At 40.2% G+C, this 24,733-nt stretch overlaps 2 protein-coding genes across 7 annotated transcripts; one reads left to right on the top strand and one right to left on the bottom strand.

Annotated features, from left to right (window-relative positions):
- Positions 1 to 91: 91 nt before the first annotated feature.
- On the bottom strand, positions 92 to 5,580 carry slc28a1 (solute carrier family 28 member 1). The gene is made up of 18 exons (XM_084671805.1): positions 5,577 to 5,580; positions 5,248 to 5,327; positions 5,093 to 5,163; positions 4,492 to 4,583; positions 4,102 to 4,291; positions 3,864 to 4,005; positions 3,496 to 3,609; positions 3,081 to 3,158; positions 2,871 to 2,951; positions 2,712 to 2,792; positions 2,424 to 2,549; positions 1,998 to 2,128; positions 1,747 to 1,915; positions 1,442 to 1,639; positions 1,214 to 1,295; positions 1,019 to 1,117; positions 774 to 879; positions 92 to 639 (listed from the first exon to the last, which is right to left on the bottom strand). Exons 1-18 carry the CDS (start codon positions 5,578 to 5,580, stop codon positions 534 to 536), a joined length of 1,950 nt encoding a protein of 649 aa, XP_084527931.1. The 3' UTR covers positions 92 to 533.
- Positions 5,581 to 14,617: 9,037 nt separating this feature from the next.
- On the top strand, positions 14,618 to 22,962 carry znf592 (zinc finger protein 592). 6 transcript variants are annotated; one of them, XM_084672644.1, is made up of 9 exons: positions 14,618 to 14,721; positions 15,739 to 18,008; positions 18,474 to 18,652; positions 19,052 to 19,225; positions 19,311 to 19,470; positions 19,622 to 19,879; positions 20,122 to 20,234; positions 20,803 to 20,944; positions 21,030 to 22,962. In XM_084672644.1, the coding sequence occupies exons 2-9, from the start codon at positions 15,759 to 15,761 to the stop codon at positions 21,555 to 21,557; spliced, it is 3,804 nt and encodes a 1,267-aa protein (XP_084528770.1). In that variant the 5' UTR covers positions 14,618 to 14,721; positions 15,739 to 15,758; the 3' UTR covers positions 21,558 to 22,962. The 6 variants fall into 6 exon arrangements, 5 of the variants coding, with proteins under 5 accessions (XP_084528770.1, XP_084528769.1, XP_084528771.1 ...); XM_084672643.1 differs by lacking the exon at positions 14,618 to 14,721 and adding an exon at positions 14,846 to 15,291; XR_014729758.1 differs by lacking the exons at positions 14,618 to 14,721; positions 21,030 to 22,962 and adding exons at positions 14,849 to 14,988; positions 20,363 to 20,390 and having other exon boundaries at positions 20,178 to 20,234; positions 20,803 to 20,941.
- Positions 22,963 to 24,733: the final 1,771 nt, after the last annotated feature.

Raw genomic sequence — 24,733 nt, 5'->3', positions numbered from 1 at the left:
ATCATTATAAATCACATTGTGGTTAAATGTGGAAGGTGAAAGCTACTATAAAATATTAAAGAGTATCTCTAGTAAACCATTTTGACACAGAGTTCATTCCATATAGCCTGATGTGGAATTTTTAAAATGTTGGCTATTCAGCTCAAGTTGTTTGCATGCAAACCCATAAATGATTCTTAATTACATCAAATTTTCAGCAATAATTAATTATCAAGCTTGCTACAATTTTTTTTTTACATTGCGAATTTTGTAACCAACAAGAATCCTCAGACTCAAATAAAATATAATACAAATATGTATGTATACTGTATATATTTGCCAGTACACTTGGCATAGTTGCTTTAATCTATACATTGTTTACATTCACCTTTAGGTAAGATTAGAAAATGGTGTATTTTGACTGCATACATAAATATAAATATTCTGTATATTGTGTATATTTACATACATAAACATATATACAGTATGTAGGTGCATATTTAAATCTATCAGAAATCAACATAAACTACTATTGTTCTACAAACAACAACAACCTACCTACAATTAGGTGCATCAAAGACACCACAACACTTCATAAAATAGAGAGTGGCATTCGCCACTGTGTTCCAAGAGCCCTCAAATGAGGTCCCATTGTTAGTGCTGCAAAAGATAACTGAAATTAGCAAAGTCATACTAATTTGATAATATTTTCTGTAAAGATTTTGTGAAATGTATTAATGGCCTGCTTCTGATATTTGCTGTTACAGTAGATCAATTTCACAATTGTGACTTACTTTGCAAAGAGATCGTCACAACAAGTGTTCAAGTTCGTAGTAGAGGCGTTGAACGCATAATTCCTGAAAACATCCAGACAGTCGAGAGGAGGTACAAAGAGGATCCCTGAAAGACAGCAGAAGTCACGATAAAGAAAACCAAATCAAACAAGATACTTCTGAACTTTGGGAATATTGCTCAGTCTAAGATCCAACGGAGGTTACAATGTGGAACACCATGGCAGGAGAGAGGCCTAATTGCTTACCTGCAATGCAAGCGTTAACTAAAGATACACAGGTCCCTGTGAAAAGGGCTCTCAACACTAAAGAGGAAATGTCTCCTCTTCTGGAAGGGCAGATTGATGCTTTAACAGAAAATATTGGCTTTTGTCAGATTTTATTAACATAGGAAGTAAATGAACATGTCATCAAGTCCCTGGAGCAAGCAGGGTCGTACTTACATAGGCCTCCAATCACAATCCCCAGGGAGCTGAAATTGGCAAATCCACAAAGAGCATAGGTGCAGATGATTTCTGATCTCACCTTAAAGGTGTAAAGAGAAAAAAATGACAGCGCAAAATGAGATTTGTGACAAATTTGTGACATTAGTTACCATAGTAAGTGCAGGTGTGAACCCTCGAAGAGTAGCAAAATTTGATGCAAGTAGACAGAGACAAAAATACACTTACAGAGATCCACATCCTCTCTGAATTAATGATTTCTTCAAGTCCATCAAGTCGGTTTTTCTTCAGCTCAGCTAGCTTCTCGTAGGCCAGAAACTCGTTGAGGAAAAGCTTTGTACCAATAAGTTCTGCTACTTTAGTAGTCTCATCAAACGGTATTCCCATCATGAAGGCCACAGGCATGAACACATAAGAGCAGATCTCCTGCAGGCGAGAAAGTGTAATATATACAATGGAATGAAAACATGTGTACTGTAAATGAAGTCAATTTGGATGGATATGCATCAAGAAATCAACATAAATTCACATACCTCAAATGTAAGAGTAGGATATCCCACCATGCCCCCCAGCCAACCCAGAGTAGAGTTAATAAAAGCAAGAATAGCCAGGAATGCTATTAAGTTGGCAGCAATGTTAGCAACAAGGCCTATTGATGCTGATGCCCCACTGCTAGCAGCCTCCAAAACGTTCTTTTCACCACTAGAGATAAAAGTAGATCCGATGAAGAATTACTGTGAGTAGTTTTCAAAGAAATTCCACTGAACAAATGATGAACACTTACCCACAATCCACTTTGATACTTTTTTTTGATCGGAACTTGGACTCTTCTGTCTCTGGGTAAGAAAGCTTGGAGAAAGCCAAAGCACATGGGGCAGCCATCACTGAGGCAGATATCAGAGAGGAGGCATCAATCTGTGTTTTAAAGAGAAATGGTATTATGTAATTCTATGGAAAAACGAATAATCACATTCCAAACCTGCTGTGACACAGTCTGCTACTATGGATATTACTACATTTCTATCAGAAACAGCTGGGACTCCAACCTCTCACTACACCAGTTACAGACACCCTGCTCTGCCAAGATGTACAAAAACTACCCTTGTGGTTTGAGTCCTCAGCGACATTATCTATTTGTAATATTCTATTCTGTGATATTGTATTCTATGAAAACATGAACCATAATAGCACAACAAAGCAGTGGTCGTACCCCAAATAGGATAAAGGCGCCCATCACACTTCCTGCAATAGTGGCAAAACCACCAGTCATGACAGCATGGATCTCAGACTGGGTCATGTCCTTCAGGTAGGGGCGAATAAGCAGTGGCGCTTCTGTCTGATGGAGAAAGAAATAATGAGGATTGTCTGGAAAATCTGATCAACTTGGAAAAACATCAGAATAAGTCTTATCAATGTGTATCTACAGTATTCAATGTTATGACGATGATCATCATTTAGACCAAAGGCAGACATGTTGAGACTGTCTGGTTCAAAGTACCTGTCCAACAAATATGTTGCCTGCAACGCTCAAGGTCTCAGTGGGTGAGGTTCCCATCGTTATCTGCATGACCCATGAGATCTGTATGTACGTAAACACAGTTAAGACGCGCCCAAACCTTACTTAGCAGTTTGCGTTTGTTGTTTAATGGACTTTTACCTTAATAATGATCCACTGCATTATTCCCAAGAAGTAAAGGACTGACATCACACTGCTAAAGAACACTATGATGGGCAAAGCCTAGAAATATTTGGATATCACATACAGTGGGTTATTAAAATGTGTTCTTATCAGGCAAGTATTTATGATGAACTGGTGTTTACGTATGGTACAGTATGTTAACTGCATGGAGATAAATTGTTCACTCACTTGAAATGCAAAGATGCCTAGTATCAGATCCTCTCCGAACACAAACTTAGATCCAGATATCGTGTAGTTCAGGAATATCTGAAAGGGAAACCCATAAGAAGAGCAAACTATTTTAGAAAGGTCTCAACCATGTAATGCATGCCCATAAAATAACCTTGTGGAACTGTAAGCATGTTATTTAGGTATTGCATGCAAAGATAGCCAAAATCATAATTACGTATCTTGACATCTATATGTTAAGGTTGTATGTCTTAAGGTTTATCACAGGATGTCTGTGTTTGTGCATATTTGCCACTGATTTTATTGTTAAATGGACTACTACCCAGAGGTTGGACACCATAAAAAAGGTAAATATAGATAAACATGTGACTTCAAATCAGTCATGGTATTATCATGATTAGTTGTCCATTTTTACCTGCACTTGTTTCCCCAGCCATTCGAAAGCTATAAAACCTGGTTCTGTCCTTATGACAAACAGCCCAATGCAGAATTGTAAGCCAAGACCCCAAAACACAGTTCTCCATGCCACCTAAAAATAAAAACAATACACATTGTTTAATACAATGGCAGGAAAAGCATATACCTGTAATACTTTAAAAACTGATGACTTGGAAAATACCAAGTCATTGAAACATGAATCACTTCTTACAACCTAACGAAAACAATTCCACAAGCATAAAGGATATCCAAAGTCTGCAATAAACTGTAATAAATGACAGGTTACAACAAGTTAACACGTGGCTACATAGCCTCGGAAACAATCTACTGTCTTTTTGTACTTACTGCTGTCCTATGTGCTGAAAAGATAAATATAACCAGAACGAACATGCAGACACCCCCAAATGAGATGAGCTGTTCTGGGCGTTTGCTTGTGTCCATTGCCAGCCAGGTCACCAGCAGGCCCACCACCACAAGAACAAACACCCTGGATTAGCCAGAACAGATGGTGTTAACAGAGACACTGAAACCACCAATAAATGTTATTGCGTTACTCCTTAGGTACATTACTGTAGTTGCTTACCATGTGATCCATCTCTGGTTGGCTTTGAAGCATCTCAAAGCAGGTTTCAAACACTTTACAAAATTGTCTCCCTGGTAAGTTTTAAGTAAATCGTAGGTTTTCGAGACAACTGCCAAACTGGTGAGGACCACCAGAGCAATAGCCCTCTGAAAGTCTAGTACACAGGCAGTGATGAAAAACGCCACATAAACTGGGATGAGAGAAAAGAACACTTTAGTAATACATAAAGTGTTGAGTAGGTAATTAGATAGTATAAAAGGCTGATATGAGAAGATCTGAAAAAGTGGGATATAAGTACTACTGTCTTTTCTAAACATGAAAATCTGTCCTTGATGTAAGCATTTCATAGGTAAAATGATTTTTCCAGTCTCACTATAAACATTACTTTACCTGCTCCGAGTATGCCCAGAACAATGTACTTGATGGTTTTTGAGTGAGCTGTTAAGTAATCCTCTGCAGCATTAATCGGCTTGGAAATCTTGCTAAAGTACAAATGAAGGAGGTTAGTTTTCCGATCCCACTACACGCCAGTCCAGTTCTAACAGCTAGTCCTTTCATTACTAAACAAAAGCACCTTGATTTGAAAAATTGTTCTAAATATGAAGCCTGTACACAACGATTTCATTAAATGTGACATGACAGAAGGGGCAGATAATATTTGGAAGTTGTTCCAGAACTCTGAACTGGTTACCAAACATAGCTGAATACAATCTATCTCAGTTCAAACTGAAATTCCAGTAAACAAATCTGTACATATTTGAACCATATGGAATATTGCATTCATATTAAATGCTTACCGTATAAAACAGATTATATAGAAATCATTAAAATGTGTGGAAAATTATCACATTTTAATTTTCTGCAATAATGTGATGATAGATTATGTCCTACCCTACGTTAGAAATATACTTTGATGAATAAGTGTGCATGATAAATCACACATAGTAATCCCATAGTTACAGTCTTAAATCCTTTTGTTTAATGATTGTACCTCAAAAATGATCCCAATCCTTTTCCAGACTCCTCCTCTTTGATAGTGCTAGCAATTGAAAGGTTGTCTTCCTAAAAGAAACAATAACGTTTTCATATTCAGAGCATCTGCTGTAATGCACTGCACAGAAAACAGGAATGATTCTTGACACATACCTGTATTTCAAAACCGAGGTTCTCAACCCCATTTCCATTGGCAGGAGAGACAACCTTTAGCTGTGTACCACTAGGTTCCGCTGAAAATAAAGTCAAAGTTTCCTTATTTGTTAATAAAAATAAAAAAGTATAAACTATTTCAGCTACAACACAGGGAGCAAAACCGGTATTTCTTCCCATGCCATTTCTCACTATCTACACTAGTAAATATTCCCTCACTATCTTCCTGGTTAACTTGTAAAGAATGTAGCAAAACATAACACCTGAAACATTTGTAAGAAAGTTTTAAATAAAAAATCTATTCAAGAAAAGGAGAGCTAATGGCTTACTCATTGTGCGTCCTGTTTCTCTGAGGGACAGAAGTTTCTCTGTGTTGGACAAATACTGTGCATAGAAATATTATCTACCCTCCTTGGAAAACCTTATTATTAATTAACAGACAAGTTGAAGAGAAGCTGTGATCAGTCAGGTACTATCCCATAGGTAACAGGTAAGAGGAGGCACACATGACTAATGTCAGAATTGATTTATTGAATTGCCATATACATGGAATAACAGATAGGAGGCTACCTGCACACCAAAACTATTTAGAAATTAGATACATATTCCAAAAGTGTATTCAGCAAAACGGAATATAGCTGACATATTGATTTTTCAAAACAAATATGAGGCAAACTAGAAAAATGTTTAACATGAGCACACTTTGTCATAGAGAGTTACTGTATGTGCACAAGGGAAATGAACGAACATACAGAAGATTAATCCAACACAACCAGTCAAAGGTTAAGCCACTCCACCACTGTTACATCATAAGTAACATAAAACAATCACCCTCGGTTCACTATCAACTTCTGCCGATATTAATACACTCAGAGAACGACTGTAAGGTGTCAAGGGATAGCTTTGGGACAGATACAAGTATATATAAAAGGAAAAAATATCAAGACTACCATGGTTTAAACAGGAGTGCAATTAAACTTTTGTACACTAGATGTCAGTAATGAGCTAGCATGTATGCATTCTGGGGGATAACCCCTTTTTTGAACATGTAGCCGAATAGGCTGTTGGAAGTCAGATGGCTGAGCGGTTAGGGAGTCAGGCTATTAATCAGGAGGTTGCTAGTTAGATTCCTGATTGTGCCAAATGATGTTGTGTCCTTGGGCAAGGCACTTCACCCTACTTGCCTCTGGGAGAATGTCCCTGTACTTACTGTAAGTCGCTATGGATAAGAGTGTCTGCTAAATGACTAAATGTAAATTTAGGCTGATCAAATACAAACACATGCATGTGCCATTAATAAGCAATCAAAAAAGCACATAAAAAAGCAATAGAAATAGTGTTACTGCATTTACAGCAGATAAAAGTTGATTATATTCACTACAGACGTGAGTGGACATGATATAATAAAAAATAATTTAAAAACTAAGAGCCTCAAAGCTCCAGGAAATACAGAAATACAAATGATCTTCCTGGGTGCCATAAAAATCAAAAGTGCTATCATTTGTCTCTGTTCATTGAGTAATGAGTCATCATTGGAGAATAACATAGTTAATGGACACTTTTATGACTTGAGCAGCATTGCAAATCATTTAGAGGGGCACAGTTCACTGATTACTGATAGTATTTTTATGTAGTCTACAAGAAAACAGCATTCAAGGGAAAAACTTTTCTTTCTGCCCCTATGTTCTCGGCCAGCACTATGCCTAATGTAGCTAAAATATTTTAATAGGTAAATTAAAATGTGTATTAAATTATTTACAACTTACATTTACATTTTTGCATTTAGCAGACGCTTTTATCCAAAGTGACTTCCAAGAGAGAGCTTTACAAAAGAGCATTGGTCACTGATCATAACAACAAGGTAGCCCCAAACATTGCCAGCAGCCAAAACATTAAGCATACATTGTGAAAAACCAAATAAGTTCCAAAGCGAAGAACCATAAGAGCATGCAGTTAAACAAGTTACAATTAAACAACATGAAACTCAAGAAGTGCAAGTACAATTAAACAACATAAAACCCCAAAAGTGCAAGAGTCAGTGGCGTAACTATAGGGAGTGCAGGGAGTGCAGCTGCACTAGGGCCCGTGGCGAAAGGGGGCCCGTCCTCGATCTCAAGTGAGAACTCTACCTGAAGAACTGACCGGGCCCCTCGCTCTGCGCAAATCACAGAAAGGTTAACATATGATCCAGTCCGATCAATTCGCAAACATGTCTCAATTATGGTGTCAGTTATTCTCACCTGCCCAATAAACATTTTAACAATAGTCAGTCAATAGTCAATAGTCTCTCTCTCCCTATATATATATATATAGGGAGAGAGAGAGATTTTATATAATTTGGGACAGCATAAGTAAAAAGCATTTTACTTCTGCCTTGAACAGGCGATGGTAAAGTTAGGGGTGCTAATACATTGCTTAGAAAGCATATAACTAAAGTCATCTGATATAACGTAGGTGACATCACACAGGGGGGGTGGTCAGCATCAAACAGGAAGTTGACCCCGCAAATCAAGAGGTGAGAAGAATGACATGTGCTTTATCAGAGTTTTTTTTCACACACCGATTGAAAGGATGTGTGTTAAATTTGTTATGTTATGGCTACAGTAGGTTTTAATCTAAATAAGCACATTATCACACCGTGCATTAAAAAGTGCCGTTTTCAGTTGTCGCGCATGCTCCCTTTCTCAAACACAAGTGCCTGGGGCCGGTTGCACAAAGCACCTGAAATTACGATTTTCCTTAAAGACAGAGTTTAGGTTTCCTTAAAATATAATCGGTTGCACGAAGCACCCTTAAGTATTTTCCTTAAGGTTTCCTTAAATGTTCCCTTAAGTATTTAAGGTTTTCTCCTTAACTTCGTCTATACTTAAGGAATCCCTTAAGCACGAAAGACCTTAGCCAGAGCCTGTTTAAGGAGAGCCTGCCCACTCCCTATTAAGCCCAATTGTACCGAATGTTGTTGCAGTTCCACCAGAGTTCCACTGGGAGTGATCGCGGTCGAGTGCAAAATGAATGGGAGTCTATGGAGCTAAACGGCTAAATTTGTCTCTTTTGCCTGATTGTCGTTGATAAATCTCTGATTTGATTGTAGTTTTCGCATGTTCAACATAGATTACAGGTCAAAAGTTGAATGAACGAGTATTTATTTCCTTTCAATTTCTTACAGGGTAAGTCGTCGTTGCCCATAACATGCTAGCATTCTGCTAAAGAATGCTGATTGGTTAGTGAAGGACTGACTACGACAACAGATCCCGCTTGATGGCATCCGAAGCAGAAACAGAATGTCAGAGTATTAGCAACATTTGTAACAACATTAGCGAGCCAAAACTCTTTCTAGCATGTGTATTGACAGGGAGAACCTGCCAGCTGTGTTGTCGATGCCTCGAGAGAAAAGTGGAAGTAACCAGAGCTTAACGTCAGAGAATGTCTAATATAGAGACCCAGCCTGTTTAAGGAGAGCCTTGCCACTACCTATCAAGCCCCATTGTACCGAATTTCCACCAGAGTTCCACTGGGGGTGATCGCAATCGAGTGCATGTTGAATGGGAGTCTATGGAGCTAAACGGCTAAATTTGTCTCTTTTGCTTGATTGTCGTAGAGAAATCTCCGATTTGATTGTAGTTTTTGCATGTTCAACATGGATTATAGGTCGAAAGTTGAACGAACGAGTACAGCCGGCAGTGTGTATTTGTTTTGCCTCGCCTTTCGAATTCAGAATTCAAATTACTAGACAAAAAATTATATCCTGAGAAAAGTGGATTCAGAACGAGTTCAGAACCCGGAAGTTTCCCGAGAGTGGCAGTTCTCTCTATATTAGACATTCTCTGACATTCCATGTTGAACATGCAAAAACTACAATCAAATCGGAGATTTCTCAATGACAATCAGGCAAAAGAGACAAATTTAGCCGTTTAGCTCCATAGACTCCCATTCAACATGCACTCGCTCGCGGTCACCCCCAGTGGAACTCTGGTGGAACTGCAACCAAATTCGGTACAATGGGGCTTAATAGGGAGTGGCAAGGCTCTCCTTAAACAGGCTCTGTTAACGTCAAGCAGTTGCTCTGGTCGAACAATTTGTATGATGTCAATGCCATTTTCAAAGACTTTTTAGAACAGAAAGGTGACTTAAAAAAAATCTAACACCCAGTGGTGTGTATTTTTTTTGCCTCCCCTTTCGATTTCAGAATTCAAATTACTAGACAAAAAATTATATCCTGAGAAAAGTGGATTTTGAAGGGTATAGCTCCATAGACCTCCATTCATTCTGCACTCGAACTTCAGTGGAACTGCAACCAGTTCAGAACCCGGAAGTTTCCCGAGAGTGGGAGTTCTCTCTATATTAGACATTCTCTGGAGCCACTGTTTAAAGCTAGACCGGAAGACACGGAAGTGGAAAGATGGCCGCGTCCAGTCTCGCGCTCTCGCTTGCCTCACTGCGGCACTGAGCACTTTTCATAGAAATGAATGGCCATCTTGGAAGACAAAAGTAGCTTACTCTAGTTATATTAACTCTACGGGAGAAACAGGTGCATATTAGATATTCTCTGCTCTTAACGTTGTAATAACACTCTAGAACGCCCTTAGTACGCTCCTAAGCTCTTAGCGTTAAGAGCTTCTTAACAAATCTGGGAAACCCGTAGCCTGGCTGCCAGCCCAACTTCTCCCCGCCCACAAAAAATATGGTCAGGAAGTTGGGTCTGGAGGGTCTCGTATTGGGAACAACTACATAAAACCAGGATCTGGGCGGACCAATGAAATTGCCAGGGCGGGCTTTATACGATGATGGACAGATGATCAACAGTAACGTAATCAACAACGTCATGAAAGAGCCCTTGGGTTGAATTCGTTTTCAACAAACAACATATTACGTTGCTCTGATTGGTTGTAGCTCTATCCAATTGAGCGTAGAGGCATTTGTTTTACGAGTTCGGTTGAGACATGCCCCGTAGTCACAGCCCAACGGAGAGTTTTCAGACTCATATTCTGACTAGAATTATGAGTATGACAACGTCAGGCTAGGAAATCCGTCCATTATTGTCAAGAATGAGTTAGTGGGCGGGGCTTTTATACCGCTTGATCTCTGATCTCCAACTTAACCTGCTCCCGACCAGATTAGGCGTTCAGCATGTGTTGCCATGGCGATCTACCCCAGTAACAAGTGATCCACCGTCGTAGTACAGGAAACCCTTGGTTCAACCTTAACTTACCTCGCTAATGCCAAATCTTGATTTGTAGTACAGGCCCCAGGCCTGCTAAAAAGGACACAGGTCTGCAAAATGTTGACATTGTTCACAGTTCAAACAACATTTTCTCCACTTTGAAAGCAAGACCCAACAAATATACTGTAGGCTACGACTTGTTGTGGGTAGTAGATTAATGAACTAATGAAATGTTTAGTCTGTAGAAGGGCGTAACCATGGTTTAGACATTGGGGGGGGGGGGGTCCAAATGAATACCTTTTTAGTATCATTTTTTGGGGTTAAGTACGATGGCCCTGAAGTGCAAAACACCCCCTGATATGAGTACATCCCCCAAATGAAAACACTCCCCCCCAATCATGCACGCAGATGGCACTGGGGACGTGGGGGAAATGTCCCCCCCAGATTCCTAGCGACCCCGATCCGTCCCCACCACTCTCCCTACGTAAGGCGACAAGCATCAGTTATAACTGAACAGCTGATTAGGCGATGTGAGCGTGTGTGACGTTGGCCACACAAAAGTACTATAACACTTGAAAAGAAAAAGTGTACTATGCTTATTTTAAAGTATTAAAGTAGTGCTTTTAGGCTTGGCGTCTTCCTGGTTGTCATGGAGATGACGTTAGTAGGCCCGTTCTTTTGGCTGCTTAAAATTGTAGCCTAATGTTTAGCTCACTCCTTTTCATTCAGTGCTTGAATTACGTGGTAGCCAGAGGGAGCCGAGCTCCCATAGAGTGAGGACTAGCTCCCATGAAAGCAACAAAGTCAAAAATCTGAGAGGGTCTCTCATATCTAAGGTGTCTGACGTATGTTGCGTTGTAATTTTGATCTGAAACAACGCTCATCCCTGTGCGCCGCGGTCTCTTACCATTAAAAACGTTAAATTAAATTATAGGCTACTACGGGATGAACTACATGCAGATTTAGAATCAGAATATATGGCACTAGCAAGCTAGTTCTAGCCAGGCGACTAGCTCTACCGAGGCAGAGGACCTGAAGAAGAATTTATGAAGGTAAATATTGCTGGTCTGGTTCAAATGAGTTACGTTATATTTCATTTTAAAATTGAGAATGTCTTCTTTGTTTTGCGAAATTGAAATGAAATATGGACTATTGCTATACTATATATCAATAATATGTTGCATGCATGCAAACTCCTCACCTAATGCCTAAACCTCACAGCTGGGGTTGGTTAAAATAACATGATATTGTTAAGAAGAGCACAGATTTTACATTGATCTAGCCTCTTAATTTTGCTCTCAAAGTGCACGAGATTGATGCGTTTAACTTTACATTTTACGAAATTTTCTTCCGGGGGAGCATGGACCCCCCTACAGGGTCGGGGGATTGCAGTATCGTTCTCACTTTTGTTACCTCAGTATTGCACTTCAGTAGGCCTATATATACTGAAGCTGCAATAAACATTGTATATATGTACATGTATATTACACAAAAAAACAAATGGAGTTGGAATCATTTGCTGACAGCTTGGTACCCCCCAGTTCAAAAATTCCATCTGCGCCCCTGCCCCCAATACGAGTCAAGTCCCCCCAATACAAAAACACGCTCCCCCAAATGAAAAACGACATTACATTAACTCAAAAACACATTACATTAACTCTGAACGGAAAGGGTAGGTACTACACTTTAGCGCTGATTGGATGCAGTAGGCTAACTAACAGGACATATGAAATTGATCGACAGAAGTACAAAATGCAATAGCCTGGAAGGCTATTGAAATTAACGAATGACTCGAAAAAAGATTCGTTCATTTTACTGAACGAGATTCAAAGAACCGAATCAGTCAAATGAACCAAACTTCCCATCACTACAACCAGAGCCTGTTTAAGGAGAGCCTTGCCACTCCCTATTAAGCCCCATTGTACCGAATTTGGTTGCCGTTCCACCAGAGTTCCACTGGGGGTGATCGCGAGCGAGTGCATGTTGAATGGGAGTCTATGGAGCTTAACGGCTAAATTTGTCTCTTTTGCCTGATTGTCGTAGAGAAATCTCCGATTTGATTGTAGTTTTTGCATGTTCAACATGGATTATAGGTCGAAAGTTGAATGAACGAGTACTTATGTCCTTATGATTTCATACAGGGTGAGTCGTTGTTGCCTATAACACGCTAGCATTCTGCTAATGAATGCTGATTGGTTAGTGAAGGACTGATACGACCAGAGTTCTTGCTTGATGGCATCCGAAGCGGAATCAGAATGTCAGAGCATTAGCAACATTAGCAACAACATTAGCAAGCCAAAACTCTTTATAGCATGTGTATTGACAGGAAGAGCCTAACCTGTCAGCTGTGTTGTCGATGCCCTGAGAGAAAAAAGTAAGTGACCAGAGCTTGCCGTAAAGCAGTAGCTCTGGTCGTACGATTTGTTTGACGTCAATTACATTTTCAAAAGCTTTTTAGAACAGAAAGGCGACTGAAAAAAAATCTAACAGCCAGCAGTGTGTATTTTTTTTGCCTCCCCTTTCGAATTCAGAATTCAAATCACTAGACAAAAAATTATATCCTGAGAAAAGTGGATTTTGAGGGGTATAGCTCCATAGACCTCCATTCATTCTGCACTCGCTCGTTAGCGCCCTCACATGGAACTTCAACCAGTTCAGAACCCGGAAGTTTCCCGAGAGTGGCGGTTCATAAAGTTCTCTCTATATTAGACATTCTCTGCTACAACTGACTGACAAAAAAAGTGTTTGGTAACCATGACAACGCAGAACGGCCAAAGTGGATTCAAACAAAATCACACAGAGGGGGGATTCACACTAAGGCTGCACGATTATGGCCAAAATGGTAATCACGATTATTTTGATCAATATTGAGATCACGATTAATTATCACGATTATTTGTTGATTTTAACCTTATCAAATGTTATTGTCACAATGCATTGTACCTGCATAATGGATGTGAATAAAACTCAAAATATACCATCAATAAAAAACAAATACATAGGGCTCGATATTAAGGCTTGTTCGCTTGTCCGGGACAAGTGGATTTTTTTGTAGGGCAAGTGGAAGAGAAATGTACTTGCCCCACTAGACAATTTAAAACTCACACAAATTAAAATGCCACGTTACTTCATGTTATGTTCCACTCAATACGTTTATTTTACCGATTTTATTAGACCGAATTCTGCATTAGCAAAACACAGATCTGTATTCGCTCGAGTGGCTTAGTCCCAAGATCTCTACAGACCTTGCATCTAATTTAATGCTCAACAATTGAACGGGGGCTTATTACTTGAAAGAGGAATTGGAAAACTGTGCCTAGCTCAAGTAGGCTAATGGCTAGTAGAACATAACATTTCAGAATAATTTCAGTAAATCAAACAGCGCTGCAAGACCCAGTTAAATGTTATACAGCTAGCAAACTAACGTTAGCTAGCATCGCTAACGACATTGGCTAACTCAACTTCGATCTATCCTCTGTATTTGCTATCTAAACTCATACTGTATCTAAAATAAGCTATAGGGATTAGCGAAGGCAGGTCACAGGTAGTTTTTTTTGTTTTCTTTGTTAAGATAGCAGCCTTATGACCGCTATCTGTTGCAGAATTTTCCTCACGTAACTCTTGTCTGTAACCGTCTACATCTAGAAACTGAGCTGCATGGTGCAGGGAACGACTCTGACTGGCTCATAGAGGCACGTGATCAGACTTTAGGTGTATTCGACCCAATGCAGCGCCGCAGCCGGCTGCAGCCTGCAGATTGGAGAAAGAGTTTAACATAGCCCAATACATAAAATGACAAATTTTCCGACTTAAGGAGACGTTTATAACTCCTCCAGCAAGCGGCAACTCTCGCTGTCCGTTTCATGCAGCCACAGCCGATGTCGAACGCTATTGGTTTACGGAACGCTAGATTGGCTTTGCAAAAAAAAAAAAATGATACGGAGCTTTCTATGAACGGAATGACGCATTTTAAATATCGCTCAATCACGCGAATTTGATCGTGGGAAGCCGAAATCGAGATCCTGATTAAAATTCGATTAATCGTGCAGCCCTAATTCACACACTTATGTTTTTCTTAACAAATGGAAATAAACTGATAATAAATAAGACATAACAAGAGACCGATCCATTGACAAGGTTCATAAAAGGAAAACATATAGTACATATAGTACATATATTCTGCTGTATATTGGGGGGGGGACAAATTGGTATTTTCTCAATATTGGGGGGGACACGACCCCTCCAAAGAATACGTGGTTACGCCCTTGACTTGAGTCTGTACCGCAATTAAGTCAGTTTCACTACAGCAAACTGTGAGTAAAGTACACAGCTTATTATGAACACAACACATTCAAGAACTTCTCTCATGGGTGGGGGCGGACCTGCGCACATAACACTGGACAAATCTCTACTGTAGTAGATTTGAGGAAGGAAGGAGGAGCTAAACTAGTTGGACTAGAAGCACACTGTCACGAAACACCACAGAGGCTAGCTAGCTAGCTACGTATTGAAAATGATTAGCATAGCTAAGCTATGTTAGCTGGCTACGAATTTTACACCCATGCCGTATTACGCAATTAGTAGGTGTATAATGATAGTGTTCTGGTTGCTTAGTGATGTATCAGTCTTATTGACGTTCGTATGCTATCTAGCTAGCTATCCTATGTTACCTAGTATAATCTAGTTAGCTAAGATAGCTGTTGGTTGTCACCTGACCTGCGATTATTGCTACCTATTTTAGGCTAATGTTACGTTAGCTAGCAGTTGCTAGGCTAGCCTGTTTTGTTGCCAGTGCTGCTTCAAACGTAGAGCTAGGGCTAACCGAGAAGGAGGCTAGGTTGGAGTGAAAACACAATGGGTTCAAAGCGGTTGTCATGAAATAGGTGACGTCTGTTTAACTGCACGTTATTAGCCTAGCTAACCTTCCGAATGACCCATAATGTCACTAAACGAAAGCTTAGCTAGGGCATACCTAGGTTAGCTGGTTAGACTACGTTAGTTTGCTAGCGACCTAGACAGCTGTCAGAAATGACAGCAATTAGACTGTTAGCTTGTAAATTGGTCTAACATTCCATACGCAAATAAGTCCTCATAATATGCTTCAATTAACACATTAGGCTGAGTCCGTAACTTCGGTTGTAAGATTGTGATAGCTTTATAGTGCTAGTTAATAAAATTGAGTCATAGTTTATCATCCAGCAAACCATTCTTGTCTTTCTTGGTCAGACGTCCCATCGTAGTTCACTGATATTATTCTTTACATTATGGACTAGCTAACATGTCAGCATTTATGCCAGCAAATCATGTTTATATTTGTCATGCATCCTCAGGTATTTGGAAGCAGCCAAACATGGGTGACATGAAGACACCAGACTTTGATGATCTTTTGGCTGCATTTGACATCCCGGATGCCACCAGTTTGGATGCCAAAGAGACCCTTCCGCATAGTCAAGACGAGGCGGAGGGCCAGCTGAAACATACAGGCATGTGTGTGGACAATGGATTACGTCTTCACCAAACTGTGGGTACATCTGATGTTCCTGCTGTTAGTGTTATTGTGAAAAACACAAGTCGCCAGGAGTCACTAGATAGTCTTGCAGAGAGAGAAGGACAACACTTGGGTCCACCACTACAAAATGGGTTCAAAGGACCAGGTACCTTCATGGAGTCTCATCAGTTATCTCATTGTGGCTCCTCAAAGTCGTTCATGTCCACATTAAATGGTAACAGTTCTGGGGGACTTTTAGGAAAGGCCCCCGTCCAGCACAAGCCAGAAGGAACACCATTCTTTTCCCAGTCCTGTAACCAGTTTAGTCCCATTTCTAGTCCTGAATCGGAAGACACACAAAGGAATTGTCAAGATGTATGTCCAAAACAAGAGCAACCTTTCTTCCCAGATGTTTCTGTCTCTAAATCTGTCAAACCACCATCGTCTGATAATCAGAAAAAACAGCAGTACATGCCTGACAGGTGGCATAAAGAAAACTGTGATGCACATGGGGACAATATGGAATGTAGTGGAAAATCCACCAAAGCAGAAAAGAAGCCTGACAGCTATGTCACAGAACATCAACATACAACAGATTGTCAAAGCAGTGCTGTAAATGCCACACATAATCAACATAGTGTTGGGATGAACTGTAATACAAGAGCAGAGCCAGTAGTGCCCTCCTCTAATCCGTCTGTCAAATCATCCAAACTGTCCTCATGTCTAGAGGCACTAGTGGCTCTGAATGCCAGGAAGGATTCCAGTGAGCAAACAAAGCCGAGAGATTCACCATTGGCTCATAATGCCACTGCCATAAGTCAGAAGGTAACTCTCTCTCCACTAAGCCCCCGCAGTCCTCTGGAGGCAGTGAAGCTAATGATGAGACAATCCGGCAGCCCTGTAAGCCTTGGTAGTGACAGCAGTGACAAAGCCTCTCCACCTGCACTGGTGTCTGGCTCACCACCAGCCATACCAAGGGTTAGAATTAAAACCATCAAAACCACCACAGGGGAAATCAAACGCACAGTTACCAGTGTGCTGCCTGATTCGGAAACAGAGGAAGTCCAGTCAACCTGTGATTCCTCTCCGTCCCAGAGTATGATTACCGAGCCCTACTCTAGTATATCTCCCTGTCACTCTCACAATGCGAGCGATGATCCTATTGGTGTCCCCATCAGAGGTGCGTTGGTGGTTACCACATCAGCAGCAGTTTCCCCTGTGAAATCAGAGGGGAACTCTAAAAAGACAGGAATAACACCATCCCCAACAATTTTTCATAATATAGGTGGCCATGCAACAAGATCTGTACCTGGTGCTCAACAGAGGCAGAAACAGAAGAGAAGTACATTCTGTCAAGCAGGGAATGCTACCAACACAAACTTCCTTCCCAAAGCAATGCACTTAGCTAATCTTAACCTGGTCCCTCACAGTGTCGCAGCCTCAGTCACTGCACGGTCCACACATCAACAAAACCAACAACATGCAATCTCTTCTGTGGTGTGCAACACTGTCCCTCTTGTTCACCAAGTGAAGAAAGCGACCCCTACTCCACGCACTGCAATCCCCAGCTCGGCAGCAGGAACCCTAAACAGGCTCTTGAACAATACCAACCCTGTGCCAACGTACGTGCCCAACCTGAATCCTCCACCTGAGAGCAACATTAGCTTGCCGCCACGTGGGTATTGCTGCCTCGAGTGCGGCGACTCGTTTGGCGTGGAGAAGAGTCTTGCCTATCACTATAGCAGGAGAAGTGTTCACATTGAGGTTGCCTGCACCCACTGTGCAAAGTCGCTGGTGTTCTTCAACAAGTGTGCCCTGTTGGCACACGCACGGGAACACAAAAACAAAGGGATGGTGATGCAGTGCTCTCAGCTTGTTATGAAGCCTATCGCTGAACGACAGATGTTTGTGCCCTTGAGGACTGAGTCGTCGCTAGATGTGGGCTCTCACATGCCCCTGTCTTGCTCAGCTAAAGGGCAACCGGTCATGCCCTTATATCCTGATAAAGTCATCAGACACAGACTGCGTTGCCTGGAGTGTAACGAACAGTTGTCTGACTACAGAGCATTGGCAGGCCATTACCAGAGGCTTTCAGATGAGAAGGATGGACTGGTTAGTAGGAATATTTTTATTTTTCCGTCATCATAATTCATGGTGTTATAATGTTGCAGTGGAGTGGGCTGCATACTCCATACTGTAACTGTCCTACTGAAATAGCATTGGTGTGTTCCATCCTTTAATACAGCCATAATGCATCAATAGGCTTCCTTTGGTTAAACAGTCTAGAAACCAAATTAAGAAAATAATTTACTGTATGGTGATAGAAGTTCTAATTCAAATTGCATGATCCCATACTTGTTTCATTGAAGTTCAATTCCAAACCCCATTTTAGGTGCTGAAAAGCCAAAAAGCTGTCTGACATCTGATCAACACTTGATCAATGCATGCACCCATTTGATTGTGCTTGAACAAACACAATTTTCAATTCGGACAGGGAAGGATATAACAAATATAGTAAATATGAATTTAGCTCAGAAATGCTCTGTGTATAATCATAAAGAAATCACTGTCTTATAGATGTGCAAGGTGTGCTCAATGCTGTTGCCCAACAAGTGTAGCTACAAAGCCCACCAACGCATCCATGCACACAAGTCTCCTTACTGCTGCCCCGAGTGTGGTGCCCTCAGTCGCTCTGTGGACATACAGAAGCATGTGAAGGAGAACTGCCTACACTATGCACGCAAGGCTGGCTACAAGTGAGTTAACCCCCTCTCCTCTTTATCTAAGAACGCAGGTATATTAAAGCTCCTCTGGCACACAGCCTGAATGCACTCTTTCACATCATATTTGATATTGTACAGTATTGTTAGTATTTTGTTGTAAATGTTTTTCATTTCTTACTTGTATAGACATATAAAAATGACCTTTTAAGACTTTTTAAAGATTTTAAGACTATTCTATGTTTACTGTATGTACCTGCCCATCAAAGTAAATTCCTTTTTGTGTAAACTACTTGGCGATTCAACTTTATTCTGATTCTATATCTCGCCTTGGATTTCATTACATACTGTATAGTCTAAATATTGTGTGTCAGTTTGTCATACAATTGTGTTACAATTGGATTTGTTACATTCACATGTAAACTTTGCTTCCAGGTGTCTCCACTGTGAGAGGGTTTTCACATCATTTAATGTGCACAAGAGGCACATAGAAGATAAACATTGTGAAGTTTTCCACAAGTGCTTCATCTGTCCAGTTGCTTTCAAGTCTTCTGAAGGTTGTAAAATGCATATGAAAAATAAGCACAGTGCCAGCAAATTGTCTCCTCAGTAAGTGTTGTCACTTGCTCTGCCAGGAAATTGCTAACACTTTTTACAAAAAATGAGTGTTCTAATTTAGGTTTTTCTGTTACAGGTCAATCTTTAAGTGTTGTTGTGAAAAGGTTTTCAAGAAGAAACAGTTGTTGTTTCAGCACTTCCATCAAAATGCCAAAATGTTTGCCACTTGTGTATTTAAGTGTCCTGAGTGCACATCAGTATTCACCCACAAGCTACTGTTAATGCAGCATTTTAAGGTTGGCATTATTGTATGAATCATTTGTACCGTCACGATACAATTAACTTAACATTTAGTTTTAGTTTCACTAAACAAATGACATAAAATCCTTGTCCATTAAAGTGCAAAAGCGTGATTTTGCTTTGAGAGCTCTTGTCTCTGTTCTCTAGAGTGTACATGGTGGAATCTTCAGGGAGGAACCTGGAAAAAATACCAAAGCAACTGAAAGGACGTCTAAACACAAAGATGTTACTTTAGCACCCAGTCAGCAGAAGGATCCCTCTGATGTGACCAGAAAGAAGGCCAACTTGACAGCTCGAGTCAGTAAGCCTAGTGTGAAGAGTGCTGGTTGGACGTGTGGAGAGTGCCTGCTCTGGCTACCTGACCGTGACGCATATCTATCCCACATGAAGAACAGCCATGGAAGGGTGAGGAGTTACAATCATTGCATTTAATTAATTGTTAGAAGTATAACCTTAGAAGTATTATTGAATGAAAAAGCTTACTATTTTCCACATTTTGCCATCTTTATTGTCCACAGCAGATTTATTAGTAGCCTGAAACAGTAGTAATAATAAAATAAAGCCTTTGATAAATAAAAATAGCTGGCCAAGTCCATGATCAGCTCTAATATTTTTAGTGCAGCTTTAGATTGTTGTCTTTTTTACAGTCATTGAAGAGGTATCCATGTCGAAAGTGTGATAGATCTTTCAATTCTTCAACAAGTTTGAGAAGACACATACGCAATGACCATGATGTACAGAAGAAAACTTACATCTGCTGGTAAATTAATTATTGTTATGTTCAAACTGCTCTGTGTTATTGATCAAAGAATTCAGAATGAAAAACCATTTTTTACTGGCATGTCCCTTATCTCTCCACTGAAATGTTACCTGGTGGGATATCCTAAGAGCATATTGGCATTCAAGCAGTACCCAGGTGGGCATGACTCGTTAGTGGTGGATGAAGTACTGTAGCCCCCAATTACCCCAGCGCTGTAGCTGATGTGTAGGGACTGCTTAAGTAGTTGTGTTGCACCGTGGTTGGACACCCTCTAACCTTATCCTGCTTCAAGCATCTGCATAGCCTATATACAGTGAGCACCAAAATAGCTATAAGTCAAAGAGCTTATAGTTTACTTTCATGTGTATTCTATTCTATTGCATGTGTATTTCTATTCAGTTTCAGATGATTTATTTAGAACTTTAGCTTATTTTAGGGCACAATTATTTGTTATATTGACACCACACAGCTGCATCTCATTAGGCTGTTGTGTAAACATTTGGTGCTTACTGTGTAGTTTTTTTGTATGAAGATGTTATTGTTCCTTGTTGTGCTCTGCGTTTTAAAGGTATTGCACAAATGAGAAGACAATATTCAACTCAAGTGTGATGTTGAGAAACCATATCAGTTTGATGCATGGTATCAAAAACCCTGACTTTAGCCTAATGCCAGACACAGCTACACAGGATGCTTGTAAGACCTTGGGAGAGGTGAGTTCACAAACATCTAACAGGTTAGACTGTACTTTGAACTAGGTTGTTCCAGTAATAATTATGGGTCCTGTTTGACTTGCAGGAGCTTATCTCCAAAAGGCCTGCCATGGACACCCAGAAAGAGCAACAAGAATGTGTTACTTATCCAGGAAGCTTCTCAGCCAAGCGTCTGAAAAAGCAATTTCGTTGCTCCAAGTGTGGCTTTGTCACAGATGACGGGACACAATTCCTGCAGCACATACCTCAGCACAAACTGGACGATAACACTCCTCAGTGCCTTCACTGTGGACTGTGTTTTGCATCTCAAATGTCGCTCAACCGACACCTTTTCATCGTGCACAAAGTCAAAGAGTCTGAGGAAGTGTGGAGAGAGAAGGTGAAGAGGCCAGCGGTCAGAGAGGAGGAGCAAGAAGAGGAGGAACGAGGAGATAAGCTGAAATTGGCAATGGGGAATGAAACGAAGAACTTGCTGCCACTGACTGTTGACACTGTCCTTTCACAGAGCAGAGACACTACAAGGTTGCACTTGGAGAACACCAATGACTCTAATTCCACATACAGCTCTCACCTCGAGTCAACAGAAACAGTTTCCCAGCAACAACAGATATAAGATGAGAAATGACTTTGAACCTCTTGAAAGCTGCTAGTGTATCAATTGTTTTCAGTAATAAGTAGCTTAACTTTGGTCTTTTGAAGGCATGCATCTCAAACAAATCCTTCACTTACGATTCCAAGTTGTTCCATCTATTCAGTCTAGGGGACGGGTTAGTTACAATTAGGAGGATTCAATTAATGTGTGTGAACTAACATGTAGCCAAACATTTTTAATCTGTTATTTTAAATTACTAGCATGTTTGCATTACAGCCTTAGCATAGTATTATCTGTTTTATCAGGTCCTGGTGCATGAAGTAAACAAATCTACGTAACAGTATTGTTTAGAATTCTTCACACCCCAACTCCTCCGACTCAGGGATGTTGATTTGTCTCTCAGGCTGTGTCAAATCTATCAGAACAAAAAAAGGAAATGGGCCATGCTTTAGGTATGAGCAGCCATTCTATGCTGACTTTCCATGCAGTATCTCACCTAAGGCTTTAAACCACAGCTGATTCAGTTTATTGTAGGTTGTGGCAGTGCTGTACCGAGCGGACTAAAATACTTTTATTTTGTCGTCTACAAGTGAGTTATTTGTCCAAAAACAAAAAGGAGAGTTAATTTTTAAAAGGAATACATTATACCATGAATATGATCATTTTCCAAGTGTTTTAAGCATAATTTAATCTCACAAGTATTGTAAATAAGTAGTTGTTGCATGTAAGATGACATTGTCTTCATTTGTACATTTTGTATTTAGAGTCAACAATAACATGGAATGGCAGTGTTGCTAATGAACGTAATATTTGTGTGATATTTATTTGAGTCAATTGAAAGAGCAGGAACCAGGATAAATTGCACAGGTATGTTGTTCAAATGGGGAAAGTTTGAGTGCATGTGAAATATCAGAAGCTGCAAAATGACCAGTGTGCATATTCCTACCTCCAAAGCTATGCCAGTGACGTTCAACATGATATAGCTTCTGAGATTTTTACCGTGTCTTAGTTATGTAAAAGTGATTCTCTCACTTCATTGAATTTTATGAATGATATTGGGGATTTACATATTAATGGTCACATTGACCTATTTAGCTATGAATTTTCTATTCAATTGTATGAACTGTTATATTTCAAGTTACAACAGTGTTTGTCATTTAAACATCACATACGCTATTAAACCTCAGTGATGTATACTTGTATAAATGTATACTTTTCACATCTGACTGTTTTCGTATTGCCTGTAGAAATAACTTTGTACTTTGGATATTCTATACAGTAACCATAGTTAACTTACCACCTCATTAGCTATGAGCCCTATATTAGCAACACATCTTTAGCCAATACATAAGTTTAACTTTGTACAGTATAGGACGTTGTGCCTTGCTGGTATGTTTACTGCAATAAAATAGCTCATTGATTTGTGGCATTGCTTTGGGGATCAATATGGAACATTGGATCATTCCAATGCATATGTCACATGCTCTTGAGTTTAGGTGGACCCTAGGACCGCTCTATCTATCTAAAAATGTCAAGAATCTGTGTGGAGGAAGTGTCTGTACGAATAGAGAATGGCCGCGTTTCCCAGATTCGTTCCTTAAGCTCTTAAGCGCTAAGAGCTTCTTGAGGAACAGTGTGAAATACCCCCCAAAACCCAGTCAATTGCCCCTTTAAGAGCGCTGTGAAAGAAGGACGTGTTTCCCATAGTCGTTCTTAGCTTAAGAAGATCTTTCACTAAGAAGGAAATGTAAGATCAGCCTGACCCACTCTTAACAGCCTTCTTAGCGACCAAACGCTCTCTGCAGCCGCGTCAGGGAAAGTTATATCTGACACAAAGGAATACTAAAACCATGCGTGATAATAAATGTGCGCCCACAGTTGCAGAACACTGACGCAAGAAAACTAATAGCATAAGAAGAAAAATAACGATATAAAATTAAATAATTGCCCATGTGTTCCTCTAGCTACATAAATAAAATGAATCATTATTACTATCACTCATTACGTTTTCACAAACATTTGGCATCTGCATGAGTTTACATTAGATATAAAAACATCAACAACCCTGTGGTATTTCACAGATATCAGGGAAACTGACAGGTCTAATTGAACTCGGCTGGAACCTCATCAAGAGAGGCTCCACCTGCCAGTAGGGTGAATTAAGGTATATTGGGACATCAGGTAATTTGGGACAGCATAAGGAATAAGTATTTTACTTCTGCCTTGAACAGGCTATGGTAAAGTTAGGGGTGCTAATACATTGCTTAGGAAGCATATAACTAAAGTCACATGATATAACGTAGGTGACATCACACAGGGGGGGGGGGGGGGTCAGCATCAAACAGGAAGTTGACCCTGAAAATCAAGACGTGAGAAGAATGCAAGCCCCCACCCTTCGCCCCTCGGCTTGAAGCAACGGCCCCGGTGGATGTAGGTGGTATTGCATTACGGTTAGGTTTCCGACTCTTCCGGTCGTTTTTATTCTATTAACTCCAGTCAACATTTACAAAACTATCTCCCCCAATAATTTTTGTTCGATTCTCGAACCTGGCTCATACTCCTAGCTTTTTCATAGAATAATTTATCCCGATTTTTGCTAAGTTTGAGACCAATCCGAAATGTGTAAACTAGCACCCCATTTATTTGCCTTGTCAATAAAAGTTGCCTGCAAATGTGCTTGCGGATACTAACAGGGCACGAGCACAATAGTTCACATTGGCCGATAGCCGATTTACATGGAGCTGAATGAGCCATAGACTTATATTGAATGAGCACAGGGAGAACTGGCTTGAGTTGCCTGCCCTGTTGCAGCAAGTTAAGCAAATGTCACACATACATGACATGTTGTTAATATAGTTTATTCCCGTTATTTTAAAACAGATTTGATTTTTCGTAAAAACGTTCATGACATGATGGCAAATATATTATGTTAAGCGCGAGCATAGATTGTTGACGTCTATCTGGAGTAAAGACTAAGATTAATACTTTAACCGGTAACCACAATAGGAAATTATATAGGCCTATATTTAAATAATTTTAGTCTTGCCTTCAGAAGCTTTTGTTAAACACACCCATTATTCTTTTGTTGATCGTGTCATCAAGCCAGACTGCTTTTGTGGGACAATGGGTCCTCGGTGACTAAATGTTTCACCCCCACTTACATCTGATGGAAACGTCGTGTAGCCTATATGGTTCTT

The sequence above is a fragment of the Hypomesus nipponensis genome, chromosome 14, assembly GCF_054491055.1.
Source record: "Hypomesus nipponensis isolate SF chromosome 14, ASM5449105v1, whole genome shotgun sequence".
NCBI lineage: Eukaryota > Metazoa > Chordata > Actinopteri > Osmeriformes > Osmeridae > Hypomesus > Hypomesus nipponensis.
The sequence above is the reverse complement of the archived record's forward strand: the minus strand, read 5'-3'. Positions and strand labels throughout refer to the sequence as shown.